Source organism: Nanorana parkeri, unplaced genomic scaffold, assembly GCF_000935625.1.
Source record: "Nanorana parkeri isolate BGI_ZX_2015 unplaced genomic scaffold, ASM93562v1 scaffold619, whole genome shotgun sequence".
Classification (NCBI taxonomy): Eukaryota; Metazoa; Chordata; class Amphibia; order Anura; family Dicroglossidae; genus Nanorana; species Nanorana parkeri.
The window spans coordinates 765,183-784,493 of record NW_017306887.1 but is presented as its reverse complement, the minus strand read 5'-3'; the positions used below and the strand labels follow the sequence as shown (position 1 = coordinate 784,493).

General features: G+C 42.8%; 1 protein-coding gene across 1 annotated transcript in view; it reads right to left on the bottom strand.

The window, feature by feature from the left end:
- Positions 1–3,035: 3,035 nt before the first annotated feature.
- DCC (DCC netrin 1 receptor) overlaps positions 3,036–19,311 on the bottom strand; it is a 410,882-nt gene continuing 394,606 nt past the window's right edge. Inside the window, exons 28-29 of the mRNA XM_018562973.1 lie at positions 4,857–4,999; positions 3,036–3,328 (exon numbers count right to left, since the gene is read on the bottom strand). Of these exons, the coding sequence (XP_018418475.1) occupies positions 3,239–3,328; positions 4,857–4,999 (233 nt within the window). The 3' untranslated portion in view covers positions 3,036–3,238. The remainder of the gene's footprint in view (positions 3,329–4,856; positions 5,000–19,311) is intronic.

Genomic DNA, 19,311 nt, shown 5'->3' with positions numbered 1-19,311 from the left:
CTGATTAGCCAGGAAGCGGGCTCCATGCTCCCTCATCACCAAGTCTATGCGAGCAAGCATGGAACCGGCTTTCTGGCCAATCAGGAAGCCAGGGGGCAGGTAATGACTCGCTGCCTGGCTTCGTGATTGGCCGGCTTCCCGACTAATCAGGAAGCTGGCCAGCGAGTCATTACACGTGACAAGAGAGCAAGGAGCCGGCTTCCCAGCCAATCAGGAATCTGGGGGGGCTAGTCATCATCCACCCCCCCCGGCTTTCTGATTGGCTGGGAAGCCAGCTCCATGCTCCCTGGTGACAAGGGAGCATGGAGCCGGCTTCCTGGTCAATCAGGAAGCCGGGCAGCGTATAATGACTATCTGGCTGTGCTGAAGATTTATAAACCGGCCCCTACAGTTTTGTATTCTTCTAGCATTATGTTCTTTTGTAGATCTCTGCAAGGGAGGACAATAGAAGACTCCCCTCTTTCAGACAAGTGGTAATGGGTAACAGATAGCTGTATATGGCCCAGTAGGTGTCACTGACTATGGGTCCCAATCTGATTTAGGTCTAAATAAGGGTGTCTCTTCACTTAGGTCCACCAGTCCAACATATATTATTTTTACTGGCCCAGGGGGCCCCCTAGCCCAGTCCTCCCCTGCCACCATACTGAACAAGTCAGCGACTAAATAAATATTGAAGAAGGGATGAACATGCTAAAGTTTGCAACTTTCATATTTCTATCTAGACAAGTTCCCTTTAAGATCTTTCATGGTTCAGTCAGAGAAATGGCCAGAAGGGTTCTATATTACAGTGTAATCAGTATCATTGTTGAGTATATTATGATTTGTGATCTGTAAAGACAGTGCGGTATACTGGAAAGCTCACATATTCTGGATGAGCATCACAGCGCCTCTGGAAGTTCTTTTTAAATCATCGGCAACTACGCTCAACTTTTTGAAAGAACATAAACTGAGTTTATCTATTGACGCAGTCACCCGGCCGTATACAAACTTCAGAAATGTAACCAGACTTTCAATAAAACGAGACTGGATGACTGTGTGACACTGTATGATATATAGCATCAATTTTATAGAGACGATAACAGACAGTGTCCTCTACCCGCTCATCTGTGCTCTATTTCTAGTGACTAGTGGCAGACATAAATCATAAGTATGGGTACGTTTCAGGTCAGAAACCTGTTTTCGAGAAGCCACACTACATGGGCAGTCGTGGTGAACAATGTTGACAAAAATAATAACAAAAAATAGACAAAGAATTATCAAATAAAGCAATACAAAGGGCAACAATGTTATATAAAGTCACAGATCATCCAATCACGTTGGAGATTTCTGATTGGTTTCTATGGGTTGATGCACTTTACACTCCTTGCAGTCTGTGCTCTTCACGCTGTACTTCAATAAGTATTCTGTATAAATCCAGCAACATTTGGGGACTTTGTAGGCTACTGTTCAGGATATGCCATATATATTTACTGAAGTCCAACGTGAAGAGCGTGAATTTGTTAGAGCACGGATATTATTGGTTGCAAATGGGCCATGTTTGCACTTTACTTCTGCGGCGTTCTTCCTGTTCTTGCTAAAGTGATTATAGAATAATGAATGCTTTTGATACCTCATCATTGCTATTAATGCCAACTGCGTTTTACTGTGCTTTTTAGGCAATTCTATGGCTGGTTACAAAAGCACAGACCCCGGTAGCCATTCAAAATCAGCTTTCCAAGGTCGTTCTAGGCTGCTGAAAGCTGGATTATGATTGGGTGCTGCGGGATGTCGTACATCACTCTTGTCTGTGCTGTGCTGTTCTGCGTAACAGAACCATTTGTGTTGAAACCATCTGTATTACCCAATCATATTTTAATAGATTTATTTGACGCAGAGCTCGCTCGCAGAGGTCCGGATTTTATGAGTTTTCAGTACAAGAAAATTCAGCACTTCTACAAACCTAATATGAACTGATGGGGCTTGTTCACACTGGTTCCATCTAAAATGCACCTGTATTGGTTTGCTTTAGATAAATGGGCAAAGCACAGGTTCACTTTAGGCCGGAATAAAGGAAAAATACTGCAGCTGCCAAACCACTTTTAGAAATGCAAGCTTCCTTCCAATATGTTGAGGCCTTGTCTTTGCTACTGCATTTTCCTGTACTGAAAACCAGCTTTGAATATGCTTTGGGGATCTCCCAGCTTTAGTTTCCCAGTACTGTCCCTGGAGCACTTGGGTCTTACATTTTGCCAAGGGAGTCACATAGCTATTCATCCAGTGAAACTGCATGTACATTCATTCTGTGCGAGTTAACCAGCTGTTGTGAGAATGGAGCAAGATCGAATGTTCTTAAGGCTATTTTCTCTTCTTGGTGAATGTTCTTCAAATATTATGAATCCGGAAAGTACTGCCTTGTGCCAAATAGATGGCACTGAGGATCATAGGAAATAAATACATGGTAATAACAAGAGATACAATGTAACAATTCTAGAGAATCTGGAGGGAAGTAGCAGATAAATGTAACCATTGCTGCTATGGTGATCGTGTGTTACTACTGCCAAAAATATTTGAAGAACATTGGACCAGAAGGGCATATAGCCCAACAACATTTTATTTTGCCCCATTCTCACAACGGTTGGTTAATTTACACTGAACTGATATGCATTCAGTTTCTCTGGATATATAGCTATGCACATTTTTTATAAATAGACCCCTTAATCTTCCTGTTGCAATTTTGAAACATTTGTGACTCTCTTATAAAGGCCACAGTAGGTAACTCGAGCTGGGAATTCAGAGGTTATCCTTTTTTCCATAAGAATCCCTAAGGAGCACCTGCAGCCCTCATCATCATCTAAAACCATAACATAACATAAGCCGGTCATCATTATTTTTTTCCTTCCATAGCTAGGAAAGCAGTGAGTATGGCATATTGGCGTTCCTGAATTTTGTCTTTCAGATAATGTGGCTTTTTCCCCAAAACTCCCTCCAGACGTTTCCAGAGCAAATAAAAATGATTTGAAGAAAGAGTTCCGGAGTAACAAATTATTCCAGGATGTCATGAGGATTCTCGATGTAATAAATCCACGGGTTATTCCTGTGTGGTCTGTGTGGATGTTTTCACTGGTGAGATTTAATACACTGGTATGCTGCAATGCTCCTAGGTGTCCCATTAACCCCTTGCTGCCAAGGGAGCTAAAAGTACATTGCTCTGCAATGTTTTTCCAGGCTCCGGCAGCAGCGAAAGGAGCCAATTCTAAGCTCAGAAGGCGGAGCCTGTGATAGCGTTGAGCTGCTTCATCAAACCCTCCAGACTAGCCATTTGTTCACTTAAATCGTCCTGTTCGTATACCTGCGGGGTGAAAAAAAAAATCAGTTAAAAGTGGAATAAATGGTAATATGGAAAGGCCAGCTATCATGGCAGTTCAGTTAATAATGCAGCCACTGCAATGTTATTACCAGATACCATGGTGCACTGGGAACCGCCAAACGCAGGAGGGGTCAGAAGGCAGCATAGTGGCTCGTGGTTCGCACTTCTGCCTTGCAGCACCAGGCTCGCCAGTTTGATTCCAGGATCAGCTAGGACACCATCTGCATGGAGTTTGCATGTTCTCCCTATGCTTGTGTAAGTTTCCTATCACACCCCAAAGACATGCGGGTAGGTTGGCTCCTGTCTAAATTGTTCTTAGTACATGAGATAGGGACCTTAGATTGTAAGAATCCATAGAAAGCCGGCACTCAAAACAGCATCAGTCCAGTAATTTATTCCCAAAAGGTCATAAAAACAGTCAATAACAAAAACTACTGACGCGTTTCAGCCCCAGAACTGAGCCTTAGTGGATGTGGGAAAGTTGAACTGCTCCATTTTCTGTTCATTACTTGTTACCTTAGCTTGTAAGCACTTTGAGGGCAGGGACTGATGTGAATCCCAGAGGTAGCCACCGCACTCTATTTGTAAGGTAAATGCCCGGGTGCACATCCACAAAAACATCAATACAAATCCAATGTAGATCTAGAGGCACTCATGGGACTTGCAGCGCAGAGATAAGCCAAAGCATCAGCATTTTATTATCAATGTTTCAATGGAGTTCAGTCCATCTTTGTCAAGACATTGTGTCTTGAGAAAGGTGGACTACGCTCAATTGAAACGCTCAGGACTACCTTAGTCTGACAATAAGGTTGATTTAATAATCAGTAGAGAATGCTCACTTTGCAAATTCATTTTCAGTTAGCTTAGTGACTGAAGTGGACCTAAGTAAAAATTAACTTTGCAAAGAATATGTAAATATATGCAAGAAAAAAATTATTGCACTTGTCTGGCTCATTAGAGTCAGCACAACTTTACTTCATTCACTAAGATAAGTGCAAAAAAGATATTTAATCCTGCTGCGTGAACCACCGATCACTACTGTTGCTGGAAAGTGTGCCTGGTCCCCAGCTTGGTGTGCAGTGCAGTGTGCAGTGGTTCCTCCTTCCAGCCCCTATGTCAATATAAGACACACAGGGTTATTCACGAAAGGGTGAGGAGTTTGGAGAAGGCAGGAGAAGTGAACAATCTAGGACAACATCAGATAGCTGAACTGGAAAGTGAGCTGAAGTGGAGAATTTTTCCAGTTCAGCTATGTTATCCTAGATTGTTCACTTCTCCTGCCTTCTCCAAACTCTTCACCCTTTTGTGAATAACCCTGACAGTAGCGGTGTAGGAGCTGAGGAACAAAGGAATTGACATGCTCCGTGCAATCTCTCTAATCAATAAAACCGTAACTTTACATTACAGGTTTGCTTTAAATGTGATCAGTAGATTGCATGGTGATGAATAAAAAACAAAGAAAGAAATACAGAATGATACAAATTCAGCATATATAGAAATGTGCTCTTACACTGGCTGGGTCATCTGTATGTTTGTGGCTTTCCTCTGACACTTCTGGGGCTGTTGGAACTGAAACTGGGAGAAGTGGGGATCTTGCTTTCCCTGCCAGCCCCAACGATGCCGTCTTTACTTGTGGCTTAGGTAGGCTTGACACTAGAGAAAAAAAGAAGAGGACATTCCTTGAATTAATATTCCGCATCAATAGAAATGTGTATTATAGTTTTGTTCCTGATAAAATAAGCTTCAGCATGACTGAATCTACCAACAGAAGCACCTTCCAATGTGTGCCACAGCTCATAGTTAGCCAATGTGCCTGAAGATGGACTGTCTGTGCTGCCCAAAGTGGAAAAATATCTAAGCGGCAGGTTTACCGTTAGATTATGGTAAATCCTCCTTAAAGATTTTATTTAGGACAAAGGTTAAGCTTATAAAGAGGTTTAATAACTAAGTGTTAGGGTTGGATTAAGTGTTGGTTTCAAGGATAAATGTTAGGGGTCCATTTGAGGAATCAGTTGATGTTTTAGGGTATGAGTGAGGGGTCACCCAAATGGCAAGGGTAAGGTTCGGTGTCAGATGATGAGGGGGGGGGGGAGGCAATTTAAATTGTTTTTAACACTGAGAGCCTCACTTTAGAACTACCATGTCTGGGTTCAAAACAGCAATGGGCCTTTACAAGAAGAATAGGGACAGCCTATGCTATGCCTTGGAGAAGGCCAACCAGGTTGGGTGGCATGGCCATTGGTAAATGCCACAGTCTCTTCAACGATTGCTGCTGTGAATGTCCCACAATCACTCCATTTGTTCTTGCTTGATTCGTTCGCATGGATTTGCCCTTTAAATTCAACCTACTCTTAGATGCTTTAAACGGTAAAGTTTGTGTTTTCTAACTCAGTCTGCTAATTGACAGTCAATTACTTTAACTTGGTGCTAGTCCCCTTATATAAGGTGTTGATTCTACCACCGATAACTCAGTTCATATAATTGCATCCAGATATGTTACCGCAAAGGAATGGAAATATGACCGTTTAGCATTTTAGATGACAGTCATCTTGCTAATTATGCTTTTACCCTTTCACTGTGAGGCAGAAAATAGTTCTTAATCGCTTTTTAGTTCATCACACCCAGTTATGATGCTGGGTCAACAATCTCGGATGCATGAGATGAATTTTAAAACCAAGGTACAGTGCAAAAGGCTCAATGATTTAAATAACACAACAATGTACAACTGTGTCGTTTCTAAGGTTTCTGGAAGACGCAGAAGTTCGCAAGTCTCTTATTCTTTAGAGATGCAATACAGAAAAACTGCTGGTTATTAACTCTCATCTTCCGGCAAAGTGAAATGTCATCATCTAGAAGAGGCTGAAAGTAAAGGGAATTAATTGAACTTGTGATGCCGATCGTGCGCCAAGAACGCTTGCTCGTCATCCCAAGTAATTACTAGAAGCATGATAGCGAGCAGTGGGAGGTGGAACGGGGAATAAATACATAATGAGATTGTGTTGCCATTTGATCTAAAGACTGTAGGTTGCCAATATATTACATCCAATTCTTGAAGACAATCTCCATCTGCCAATGACTGTGATTACAAACACAGCCAAGGCTCGTGGTTACATATACTGGAGTCAGAAGCGGGAAAAACTTTGTCATTTTAATAGAAAAATTATACCCTTGAAATGTCCACAGTTTTCCCAAATTCTTGCAATCTGGAAAGAGCAAAGCTCATGACGTCCCTTTGCTATACCATCTAAGAGTACCTGTTCATAGAGGTTATTGTACGCACTTTAATGTTCCCTTTCTTATGTTATAGCTCTCAAGCAATCCCTAGATAGCAGCTTTGAAAACTCTTTGTAAAAATCCAATTCAAGTTGCAACTTAATTTTCTTTTTACTGGTGCCCCAAGAAGTGTGAAATAAAGAAACATTGGCTGCATTACTCCTCTCTAGCACTGCCCACCACAGTAAGTCCATTCCATGACTAGATGTCTTCCATTGCTTGGGGTGTATGGCACCCAGCACTCACCTATTTTCCCTCACTTCCTGTCTAGTGAGACCTTTGTCACAGTGACATTTAGGGAACATGGGAATCTCTAATGGAGCACCAGATAGAAGTAAAACTCAGAGATAGTAACATAGTAGGTGAGGTTGAATAAAGACAAAGGTCCCTCCAGGTCAACGTGTGTGTGTGTGTGTGTGTGTGTGTGTGTGTGTGTGTGTGTGTCTATATGGCTCTAACACTTCCCATATCCCTGTACATTTAGTGAAATCAGAAACTCAGCAAGAAGTTTCCGGAATTTATCAATGCTCTCAGTGCAGTCCACCGTCTGTGGAAATGAATCACTGCTTTGTTTGCATTGAGCATTTTAAGTCTTTGTTTTATCCCGGTTTCTGTCAACCACTGGGGTATATCCCACGTACTGTGCAGATTACATGTGTGTCCTTGTTACATGTGGCTAGTAGCTGTGCCCATGACACAGGAAGTACTGCACACAGGAAGCAGGAAGGGGCTACACTAGGGGGAAATACATCGTCACATGAGAAATAATTACAGAAAGCATGTTTGTTACAACAAAAGGCCACTAGATGGCAGCATAGGATAACACATGAATTTAGCTGTGAGAAAATAGTTAGGCAAATCACACTATATAAATTCTAACCTATATAACAATGCTAATATTAACTGAGGCTATGCATCTCATATTCTATGCCCCTGTTGGGGCGGCACAGCTACAATTTTACTACTCTCACAGTAAAAAGAAACAACCCCTACGAATTCTGAGATTGAACCCCCTGTTGTGTCCCCATGTTCTCAATACAGACAGAAGTTCTAATCCTTCCTTGCTCTATCCAAAACTAGTTTTGGCCCTTTAAGGAGTACAAGCTGCAATGTACATTTCTGTGTGCATGGAGCATAAAACAGATGTTATTAGTTTATCTTCTTTCTGTGTTAAATGTAACATCAGGTAAATACCACATTATGGCCACTAGATGGTGCTGAGGATCACAGGAAATAAGTATTTATACCAAGGATCCTCAACTCCATCTAGTGGTAATATTGTGGTACTTTCCTGATGCACTATAATTTATTACATTCAACCTGGAAAGGAAAATATACTATCAGCATTTCTTCTTTGTGCCCCTTCACACAGAACAATTACACAAACAGTTTTGCAGGATGAATGGTTATGCAAATGTTAAAAAAAATGTACCCCTTAGTAATGATTTACGTTACTATCTTACCATACAATCTTTGTACAATCAACTTTAGATGAATCAAAACTATTTTATATGAGGACATACCTAATCCAATCAATATGTGCAAGGTACTGACCAGAAAGCCACCCCGGGCTCATGCGCGCGCCCTGCAAAGTGTTCCTAGCCTTAGGCTTAAGGGCAAATATGCTCATAATAATGGGCACGCGCATATTGGATTCCGTGCACGCAAGCGCTAGCTCGCTGTTACGCACGCAGTGTTACGCACGCAGTGATCCACTATAAAGTGAGTGTGAGTACTGAATCCATTGCTGACTTGTCTCAGCTGTATCCTGTTTCCTGTCTCTTGATCCTGCTGCTTGGCTTGCTGTGTTCTGACCCGGCTTCATCCCTGACTCTGCTTCTGATTACCGACTTGGCACTTCTACCCGACAACTGGCCTCCTTGTGTTCGATACTGGCTTGTGACCCCCGACTACTCTGTGTTTCTCGATTTGGCACCTTATCCTTGCAAGTGTTTCGCTGTGAATGACCCTGGCTTGTGACCTGGACTACGTTCCTGATTCACCTGTGGCATCCACCGTGCTTCCCTGCTTGGACTCTGTGATGTGTCTCTTCAAGTCAGCTCCAGCCCTTTACTTCACGCTACTGCTTAGCCTGTGGCCCAGTCCCTGCCATTACCGTACTGAGATCAACGCACTCAATTCAGAAGCCGTGTTTACCAACGCAGCGGCACTCATGCGTCCCTGAGTCCCCACTCCTCCTGCTATCATCCCCAGGGGAGTTGGACTAGTGGTGCAAGGCTAGCCCTCTGGTTAGCTCAGTCTCCACCCAGGTACGTGACAATATGTATTCAATCATGCATATTAAAGGCCCTACCAATACATAGTTGTTGGTAGATCTGATGGAGACTGTACTGTCAGATTGTACTGTGGTGAGCTTCATTGCCTAACACCTATCTTACGATAATCCTTTACACATCAGTAATTACAATGGAAGCCACTTGGACTCTACAGCAGTGCAGAGTCCAATGAGCAGACTAGAGGCCCGCAGCTTCTAAACAGTACTGCCGCCCTCTAGCAGATTGGCAGAAAGGTGTAAATTTGTAAATACAAGGAAAATAGCTTTTTGCCTACAATCCTGCTTCAACACAATGCATACATTTCAATGAATAGTCCATAGAATCTGTGATTATTTAAATATATATATATTTCTATGTTAAATTGGTAGAATTTACATTAAGGTGAACAGTGAACCTTAAACTCTACAACCACATTGCCCTCGGCCTATGGTCCTCAGACGTTGACAAATAACCCCCTGGAGTCCTGTACATTGCCCCTGTATGCTTTGCTTTAATAATGTCCCCCGTTGTTTCATTAACAAAATGTTCTCGCTGTGCCCACAGCCACATCTTGCATGATAAGCATAATTTGAACAATGCATAGAATTTCCCAAACATTTACATTTCCAGCCCATGCTTGTCTTTGTTTCTGGATGAGCTGTGGTGCCGGCTCGTATTAATCTTGCTGGTGTTAACATGTACCTGCAGCTGTGTAATTATAAATAATGAGGGCCTGACCAAGGCGGCTGTACGGTGCTTCTAGGGAAATAAGGAAACAGAGAGCGGAGGAGGAGATTCCTAATTTGCCAGTTTTTAAAGGACCATATTTAGTTATGTAGTTATTCTAAGGAATGTTCTCAACTGTTTTACAGCAAGGATACCAATTCAAAGGCTGTTTTGGGGAAGTTGGATGGTTACATGATTGGCACTAAGACTGTTACAGAAAAAGTGGGAGCTGAAGAGTCAAATAAGAAAAAAAGTGCTACAAGAGAAGCCTTGCCTCACTCTTGCTTCTCATCAGTTCCTAAGGGGAAGATCTGTGCCTGTCAAGCTTGACCACAGTGGGACATGCAAACTTTCTATAAGCCAATGGCAGACATACTATTTCTACAGAAAGCACTACTGGCAGCTGCACACGTGCTCTCTGGGGTTCAGGAGCACATTTATATAAGATATGGGATGGGCAGGACTGGCACTCCCTTCTACCATTATGTAGACCTGGGTACTGCTCAATTCCTGGGCAGGTGAGGTGATACTCCAACTCTTCCCCAGGTACAATATATCCTGGTGGTATTTGCCAATGAGTAGTTCCTTCACTTCCTTAATGACCATCACTGAGACAGACAGAATGCTTCTCCTATATGTTCATGATTCTATTTAGACAATATTTCATTGGTGTTCACTGTATGACCTTAGACCATAATATTTGTTTCTACTTGGGCACTGCATGAATAGGAGACCCCAAAATTGGGTCTTGAACACTGTCCACCACTGCTGTAACCAGACATCTGAGAGGATTTTCAGGAAAATCTGTAAATACTGTATGTGACTTGGACCCTCCTGGCAGCTCCAAAAACTGATAATCTGAAATCACCTGCACTCCATACAGTGTACAGACCTTGGATGAAAGGTTGGTGCTTGAAGTGACCACACGGATGGCGCTGTTGTAGATACAGTCTATAATAGAAGTCACCAGCACTCGATGATGTGTGCAAGAAGTAAAGCACTTTTTATTAAATCATCACATGCGTCAAACAGCCAACGTTTTGGGGCCACACAGGGTCCCTTCTTCTGGGCGACATAGTGACATTCTATTGTGATGACTTCTATTATGAGCTCCAAAAACTGTTCTCAGAATAAAGACGCTAACATCTACTGTAATAGAACTACTTCACTCATTGTAGCACAAACATTCACAGCCTATACACAGCTGTATTAAGGCCCCTTACTGCCCCAGGTAAACCTGAAACCCTTTGTACAAATCCTTCCCCTTGTGTCATATAACTATTTTGGTAAAAACTATACTACAATGAACTGCTGTGAAGTCTTTGTATGCAGAACTACTAATCATCTGTACATCCACACACACTAGAGAAGAGTAGATTTCAAGTTTCTAGAACAATAGGGATGCTTCTAAATCTTGTGGGCATGCTCTGTTCTCCCTTTTCCCTACAGTTCTCTTGCTATTTTGAATCACTAATGTCCAGAGGTGGCCAGTAGAGGGGAAAAAGGCTATCACAGTTTGTACATGTTAAGAACTAGTGGCCCCTTCAACTCTGCTGCCCTAAGCACTGGCCCTGTTGGCTCAGTTTTACTATTTTTCAAGGACCAGTTGAACCTACTCTGGAAAAATAAAGTTGTCACAGGCTTTCTGTGCTGATGCAAGCATTTTGTAGAGTTTAAGGTTTGGTGCTGCCCCATCTATAGTTGCTTCCCCAGGCACTGAACCACGTGTTATATAGAAAGACCCTGTCACGATTACGAATAGTATATTCTTATATATTAATGTATTAATTAGTACTTTATTATCATAAAAATATTGCACCCTAGTGTGAGGGCACTTCAAAGTCAAGATTCCCTATAACTGCCCTCCCAATCCCATAGCTGAACTGTGCTAACCACAACCCTTCAGATAACATAAGTAGCTAGGGGGGGGGGGGGTTAGTGCAATTTAGCTAAGGGAGAGAAGGTGGAATTAGAGCTTCTGATCTCCTCCAGCCTCTGGCAGCCACTGCCTGTGTACATGCACTCGCTCCAGTATTGGCTGCACATCATTGCTCAGGAGTGGTTTCGCGAAAGTGGCAGCAGTGGGCCATTCCTGTGCAATGTGCATTGGCACAGCAGCTTGTAGTCACCACTAGGGCCCATGTGACAACGCAGAAGCACAATTGGGAGATGGAGCTCACCCCATAACAGGAAGGGCCTGGACAAGGACCTTAATGGCAGTATCATCATGTATTCTTTAAATAAATGCAGCAGTATCAAAAATTTGGAAACAACTTTTGAAATGACATTAACATGCTAAAGAGTACACAGTATAAGCTTTAATAATTGGGTTTAGATCTACCATAAGAAAAGTGCAGGCCGGACCTCATACTGCAGTATAAACAGTGAACAAGAAGTTATTTTGTTTTTATAAATTGCTACCCATCTTGAAAAATTTTCCGTTAAATGTGGAATAAACCCCAACACTGCACAATTACCACATTTTCCTTTCTGGAAAATGACAGAAGATAACCTTGTAGACTGTCACTAACACCTTACAATTTCCTCCGCTTTTGTGACGAGACGTTATCAGCGCTGATGACGGCTGAGCCTATTAAATATTGATATTCCAAATTTAATTCTGTGGAAGGAATAGGACGGGTCTGAAAAAAGGTGACATCTGCTGAGGATTTACGTATATTTGCACTGACAAAATATATCAGTTTCCCGACCAATTTCTGTTTATTCAAAACCTTTCCATCGAAGACTCGAAGATCTAATTAACTTCTTTTCATTTGTATGCTTTGGCGCCCACTGATCTTATACATACTCGGCAATCCAAAGCAGAGATACATAAAGCCTCTTCGCAGATAAACTATTCTGGAATCTAATCTAACGATTTGGAAAAATGTTGCTGCTTTTAAGTATCATCATCAAATTCCCACAGGGTTACAAAAGTGCCATTTTACTTTTCATATACGGTATAAAAAAGAAACCTAAAAGTTGCTATGGCTTATCAGTTATGCAGCATTCAATCAATAGTACTGTATCAAGGGCCCTCCAGGAAGAAGAGAGGGGAGGGTTTCCTTGGTGTACAATACTCCTGACACAAGTGTGTTATCCTGGTGGCTCTAGAGGTTGTTGATGCATGGTACTACACAGGATGTGCAGAGCGCACTTAAATGACCTATATCGGGTCTATGTGAGCAGACTGTTGCCTGTGAAAACTGCAGCTGGAAAAGGCGTTACCAAGGGCATCCTAACCATCTTGTCTTGAACTGTACTGTAACTATAATGTCTTTCTTATATTGTATCGGGTCTATGTGAGCAGACTGTTGACTGTGAAAACTGCAGCTTGAAAAGGCGTTACCAAGACCTTCCTAACCATCTTGTCTTGAATTGTATTGTAACTATAATGTCTTCCTTATATTGTAAACTGCCACACAAACTATTAATGATATATAAATCCTGTATAATAATAATAATAATAATACAAGCCTGAAGGTGTCAGTATACGTCCCAGTGGTCCTATGGACTGGCACTAGGGGTTGTTGGTGTGTGTTTTGGCATACATTGTGCAGAAAGCACCTAGAGAACCTATGTGGGCGTCTATGTAAGTAGCCTGATGTGACTTTAAAGATTCCAGCAGAGTTATCAAGGATGGCAGTATGTGTATCAGCGCCAGTGGTCCTATGGATTGGAACTAGGGTTTTTTGGTGTTTGTTACTGCATAGAGTGTTCCAGTGGGGCTATATAAGATATATGTGAGTACTCTGCCCCAGCAGTTCTATAGATGCTGAACTTAGCAGTTCAGAGATGTAGAAGGAAAGAGGGAAGGGTTTCATTACTATACAAAAGTCCCACTTGGAATAGCCCTATGGATGGGAACTAGAGTCCATTGGTGTGTGTTGCTACAGAGGCTGTGCAAAGTGTGCCTTGAGGACCTGCAATGAGGTCAATGTGAGTAACTTACTATGACTGTAAAGACTGCAACTGGAAGAGGAAGGGTTCCCAAGACTGGAGGGAACTATATAAGCCCCAGTGGCCCTAAGGGCAGAGACTATAGCCTGTTGGAGTGTATTACTGCACAGACTGTGCACAGTGCACCTAAATTACCTAAACAGGGCCTATATGGGCAGCTTGCTCTGACCAGAATGACTGCATGTGGCAGAGTTACCAAGGCTGGAGGTAGTTAGATGTGGGAGACATAGACTACTACCCTTTCAAAGATTTAAACTAAGCTTGTGCTCAATAGGTTCCCTTCCATCCCATCCCATACCTTTGCCTTTGCTGTGGACAGAATTTCTAAGCACACACCTGCCCCCAGGTGCCCCCCACATTCCGCAGTAAGAACACTTAAGGTCATTTTGTTTAAAATCCTATTTTCACTGGAGAGTTGCACACCAACTCACTCGCTACAACCTCATGGCTGTCTGTCAGTTTTCCCTCTGCATTGCAGCCGCAGTTTTTAACCAAACAAACATAATATATACATCAACTTCCCCGAGGACATGGCGGTATGAAACAAATGCATTTAATTTCATTTTCATGTTCTCAGGGAGGAACGAAGACATACAGGTCAGAGACTTTCCAGTGGAAGCAGTCTCAGGCATCGCTATACTGTGTAATGTTATATTTGTGTATGTACCAGACACAATAATTCCATTGAATAAATTACCATCGGGCAAAAGGCATGAAATAATTATAACTCCGGGCTTTGCTGAAAGAACTCCTATTAATGGATTACTTTTGAGTAGACATGTGCGATTCGTTTCGTTCCGAATCGAAATTCGGACGAATTTTCGTAAAAATTCGGACATTCGGATGTATCCGAATTCCGAATTACAGACATAACGAATGCAAACGAATCCGAATTTCCATTTCCGAAATTCGGTAGCGTTCGCACGAACGTTCGTTTCGTTTTCTGTTCTTATTCGTTTCTTATTCATTTCTTATTCGTTTCGTTCGTTGGAGCAAAGTGACATTAGAGAAGGAGAAAAATATTTTTTCCCCCTCAAATGTCACTTTTGCTGCAAACAAAACGAATAAGAAACGAATAAGAAACGAATAAGAACAGAAAACGAAACGAACGTTCGTACTAACGCTACCGAATTTCGTCCGAATCCGAATTCCGAATCCGAATTGACTTTCACACCCGAATCCTGAAAAACAAAATAACACAAATCCGAATTTAAAACGAAACGAAACAAATTTTTGGGCAGTGCACATGTCTACTTCTGAGTAATGTTATGCTCTACTAATTAATATAGCGTTGGAATAACTCATAACATTTGTCTCTGTCACGATCATACAATCCACAGTTTTGGTGGAAGCCAATACAGACTACACTGCCGTTAGCCAATTAGAGGATTAGGACGTTCATAGGATTCAGGTCCTTTCCTGATGGTAACCATGCCAGTGCAATGTGTGTCGGCATGGCTGCTTGAAGCTTCAACCAGAGGCAAATGAGACAATTAAGAGGCAGTTGTCACCCCATAACAAGAAGTGTCTAAACAAGAACCTCCATGGCAGGATCCCCATATATTTCCCTAATGACACCTGCAGATTCAAAAAGATTTCAATAGACTTTTGAATGACATTAACATCATGTCATGACATTAATGTCAAAGCCTCTTGAGATTTTTAGCGAATAGGTTTAGCTCTGAGACTCTAATAACGCTCAGTACAAAAACAAATTCATTATTTTTCTTGCATACCCAACCCCATACTGCAAGCTGTTGTTGATCTAAAGGAGATTGTACAGTAAGATTATTACATGCATAATCATCTTATATTTTATGTAAACCATAAGGCCTCCTTCACATGAGAAATAGCCAGCCCGTACAGATCCATGCTGCGTGCACGGCCCTATCGGGCAGCTCTCGGGAAGGACAGGTGCTGCGTGTGATTAGTACGCAGCCCCTGTTCTTCTCTATAGGAGTATGCGGCCATATGCCGCCCTACACTCACTTCAAGTGCAGATCCATACAGGTGTGGGTGTCCCGGTTCGGACGCAGACAGGATCCATCATATCATAGTATGAGTACGCTCACCCGCACGGACGTGCAGGGCGGGTGAGCGTAGGGCGGCGTACGGCCACATACTCCCATAGAGAAGGACAGGGGCTGCGTACTAATCACACGCAGCACCTGTCCTTCCTGGGAGCGGCCCGATACGGCCGCGCACGCAGCACGGAGCTGTACGTGCCGGCCTTTTCTCGTGTGAATGAAGTCTAAACAGGAACTTCAATTATTTGCCATTTTGGCTTGTTAAAGAGTTAATGTTGGAATGAGCCACAGTACTCATCGCTTTCAAAGGTCAACGCGTGTGTGTGGGGGGCGGGGGGATCATACCAAGAGTTTTTGCAGACAGGCCACACACAGCCTACAGGTATGGAGTGGAAAGGGTTCACCTTTTATAAAAGCTAAACAGTGTAATGTGCTGGGGATGCTGACATATATGGGGGATTTTGTTGGAAATGTGCCTAAAGGTGAACTAACCCTTTAAATATACCACTGAAAGTGTTTGTTATATCTGTTCCATGACCCTGTTGATCCTGCCAGAAATCCAATGCTGCCCTGTGCATTCTATAGTTGTAGCTCAAGCTTTGTTATTAGCCCTGACCAATTGACGTGGGATAGATTACAGGACATCTCCCCCACATGTTATGGAGATGAGAAGGGAGTACTGTAGTTCTAACATACTTCTGTAAGTGTCCTGTAGTCCTAACATACTTGGTGTCCTGGAGTGACGACAACAAGGCTACTTCCACATACATTCAGTAAGTTGGGTTCACACAAGCTGCATGCTAAAACGCTCCGTTTTGGCATGCGACTGGTGCCCACTGAGTGGCAATGGTGTATAGCAGTGTCTTGTGTTAGGCACCACTACACAAGGCACCGTATACTTTTTTTTTACTATATTGGCAGCGAACAAAGTACATACTCCATTCAAGGTCTCCGCACAGAAAGTGCTATGTTGCAGTTCAGTGACCTCCGCAGCCATGACTGCATTATTATTATACAGGATGTATATAGCGCCAACAGTTTGCGCAGCGCTTTACAATATAAGGAAGACATTACAGTCACAATACAATTCAAGACAAGATGGTAAAGAGGGCCCTGCCCCATGAGGGCTTACAATCTGGAAGGGAGGGGCAAGTGATACATGACGAGGTAGCGGTGTGGGGATGAATTGTCTGAGAACCTGATGGTTGAGTGGTTAGTTTGACGTGGGATAGGCTTCCCTGAAGAGATGAGTCTTAAGGGATCACCTAAAGGCAGTCAGGGTGGAAGATAGTCTGACAGGTTGGGGTAAAGAGTTCTAGAGCATGGGAGAGACTCTAGAGAAGTCCTGGAGGCATTGCGCATTGCATTGCCCTTGGGGTCACCGGTGTTGATCCAGTACAGAAAACTGACAGTCACCGCAAATGGTGTGAACAAGCCTTAAACGTTGTCACCCTAGGACAGGAGGTGTGTTACTGGCAGGATCAGCAGGTGAAAAAAAAAAGCCTAACAATGAAAACTAATGCAGATCCCCGTCTGGGCTGGTAAGCTGCAATATATTACATGTTGGTCCTTGAGTTTTAGATACACTTTAAAACACGTACACACTTATTTAATTGACAAGCAATCTGTACAACATAGGTAATGAGAAAAGAACATTTGAACGAGAGTTTCACTTTAAATAAAGTATAACTGATCAATAATAATAAGAGTCTCATCAGAAACTGATTGCTGTTATATTATGATTTTCTCCGGCTTGCCCGGGGACATTCAAGAAAGTCACACGTGCAGGAATAATTCTACAGAAAGCATTAACGGAAGAGCGATGGAAAGCGCAATGAAAAACGATATGCAATTTGAGGAAAAGATCAAATTCTTCCATAGGCTTATAAACTTCTCTTAAACCTGTTTTTTTTTCCCCCTGAAATGCCGATGATTATTTTAGTAGCTTAAGGGAATTTTTCACTTGTAAAAGGGGGAAAGTATAGAATTTATGTCGGATCCATAATGCGGCGCGCTTAACACTCCATCAAACGGTTTTCAATTTACTTGAAAGCGGACTAAACCAAATCACTTATATAGCCGTGTTTATGATTATTATTGAGGAATGACAGAACGCAATGTTAAGGAGCAGGAGAGGGAGGAAGGATCGGGCATCTCATCTCTGGATGAGGTGTAAGGAGGATACCGAGTTTTTACATATAAGTAAACCCAGTCTTTGAAAACGTTCATAAAATATTCATGACACCGAAGGGAATGAAATGATTTCTGGAGCGGATGAGACAATGTCAAGAAATAAAGGTAAAACTAACTGAAATCGTTCTGGCAAAATTGTCGAAAAGTTACAGCAGAACCTCCGACAAATTAAAAATAAAAACACCACTTTTGCCTTTTTACAATGTTTACACTAGTGAATATGTTCTAAAATAAGGGTGTCCCTTGCCTTTTTGCCGCCTGAGGCTGGGGAAGGGGGGGGGGGGTAGTGGTGGGGGGTGCATGCAATCAGAGCAGCGGGAGGTGGGTAGAGGAGCCAGTGCCACCAGACACGATAGTGATGCCAACTTCTGCAGGCTCTGCATCTCCGCACCTGACTCTTACTGGGACACTCCAGACGGCGTCCTGCCAAGCTCCTGGCAACAAGTGGGCAGGACACTTGCCAGAGTGTCCCAGATTGCTTAGAGCTGGGTGGGGAGATGTTTATGGACCGTGCATATCTCCCCGCCTGGCTTTAAAAACCTTGGATGCTCTGGCCAGAAAGGGGGTGGCAGGCACACTGCAAACATTTTGCAGAAGAGCACCTAGTGTACGACAAACAGGCCACTCTGCCTGTTGGCCCCCATGCGACCCAAAGAAACGCTGCCTGAGGCAATAGCCTCAGGCTGCCTCATTAAAGGGAAAGCCTTGCAAGGAATGCTAGCAGCATGCTGGGTGCACTGCATTGCTATTCATCCTGAATGACTTCCGACTGCATCTCCTGGCAGGTGCGCATTGTGCTGCAATGCATGATTCCACAATAGCATGCACTATTTTTTTTCACCTCATGCCGAGAGGTTAATTGGGGTTAAACTTTCTAACAATATTATTATTGCTGTCCATGCTTTGGCGATGACTGCAGCCCCTGACCCCCATTTCTTGCCCCAGTGTCACCCATAGCTGTATATCTGCTTTGAGAGATATAAGGCACTGCTGCCATTGGCGTGAGATTCGCAGATGTCACTATTTTGCTGATCACTGTTCTCCTTGCTGGAGGCACTGACATGAGGAACCAAAGCCCTACCTCTACTAAGATGGCAGAACAAGGCATGATAACAGTAATGGTAAAAGATCAGCTGCAGGGAGACCAAAGGCCACTAGCCCTTTGCCCTCTGTCAGCTTCTTTTTGGGTTCAGTTCCTCTTTCAGCAAGCTTTAGTGGACTGGTTGTGTGTAGCAGATGCTACATGCTTTCTGAATGCCCACTGAAGCTTGAAATATGCCTGATAGATGCTTACTATAGGCAATTTTATTGATACTAGTTTTTACTAAATTAAATAATTCTCTGTGTGTGCTCTTTTTATATGACTTTTTATTGTTATATGGGTTTTCTGCATTGCTCTATGGCACATTGAACAGTGCTACCAGTGCAACTGTACATGGAGGTGTAAGTAGGTCACAGAAGAAGGAGAACAAAGAGAGGATAACAATTACACAGTGATGCCACTGTCCTG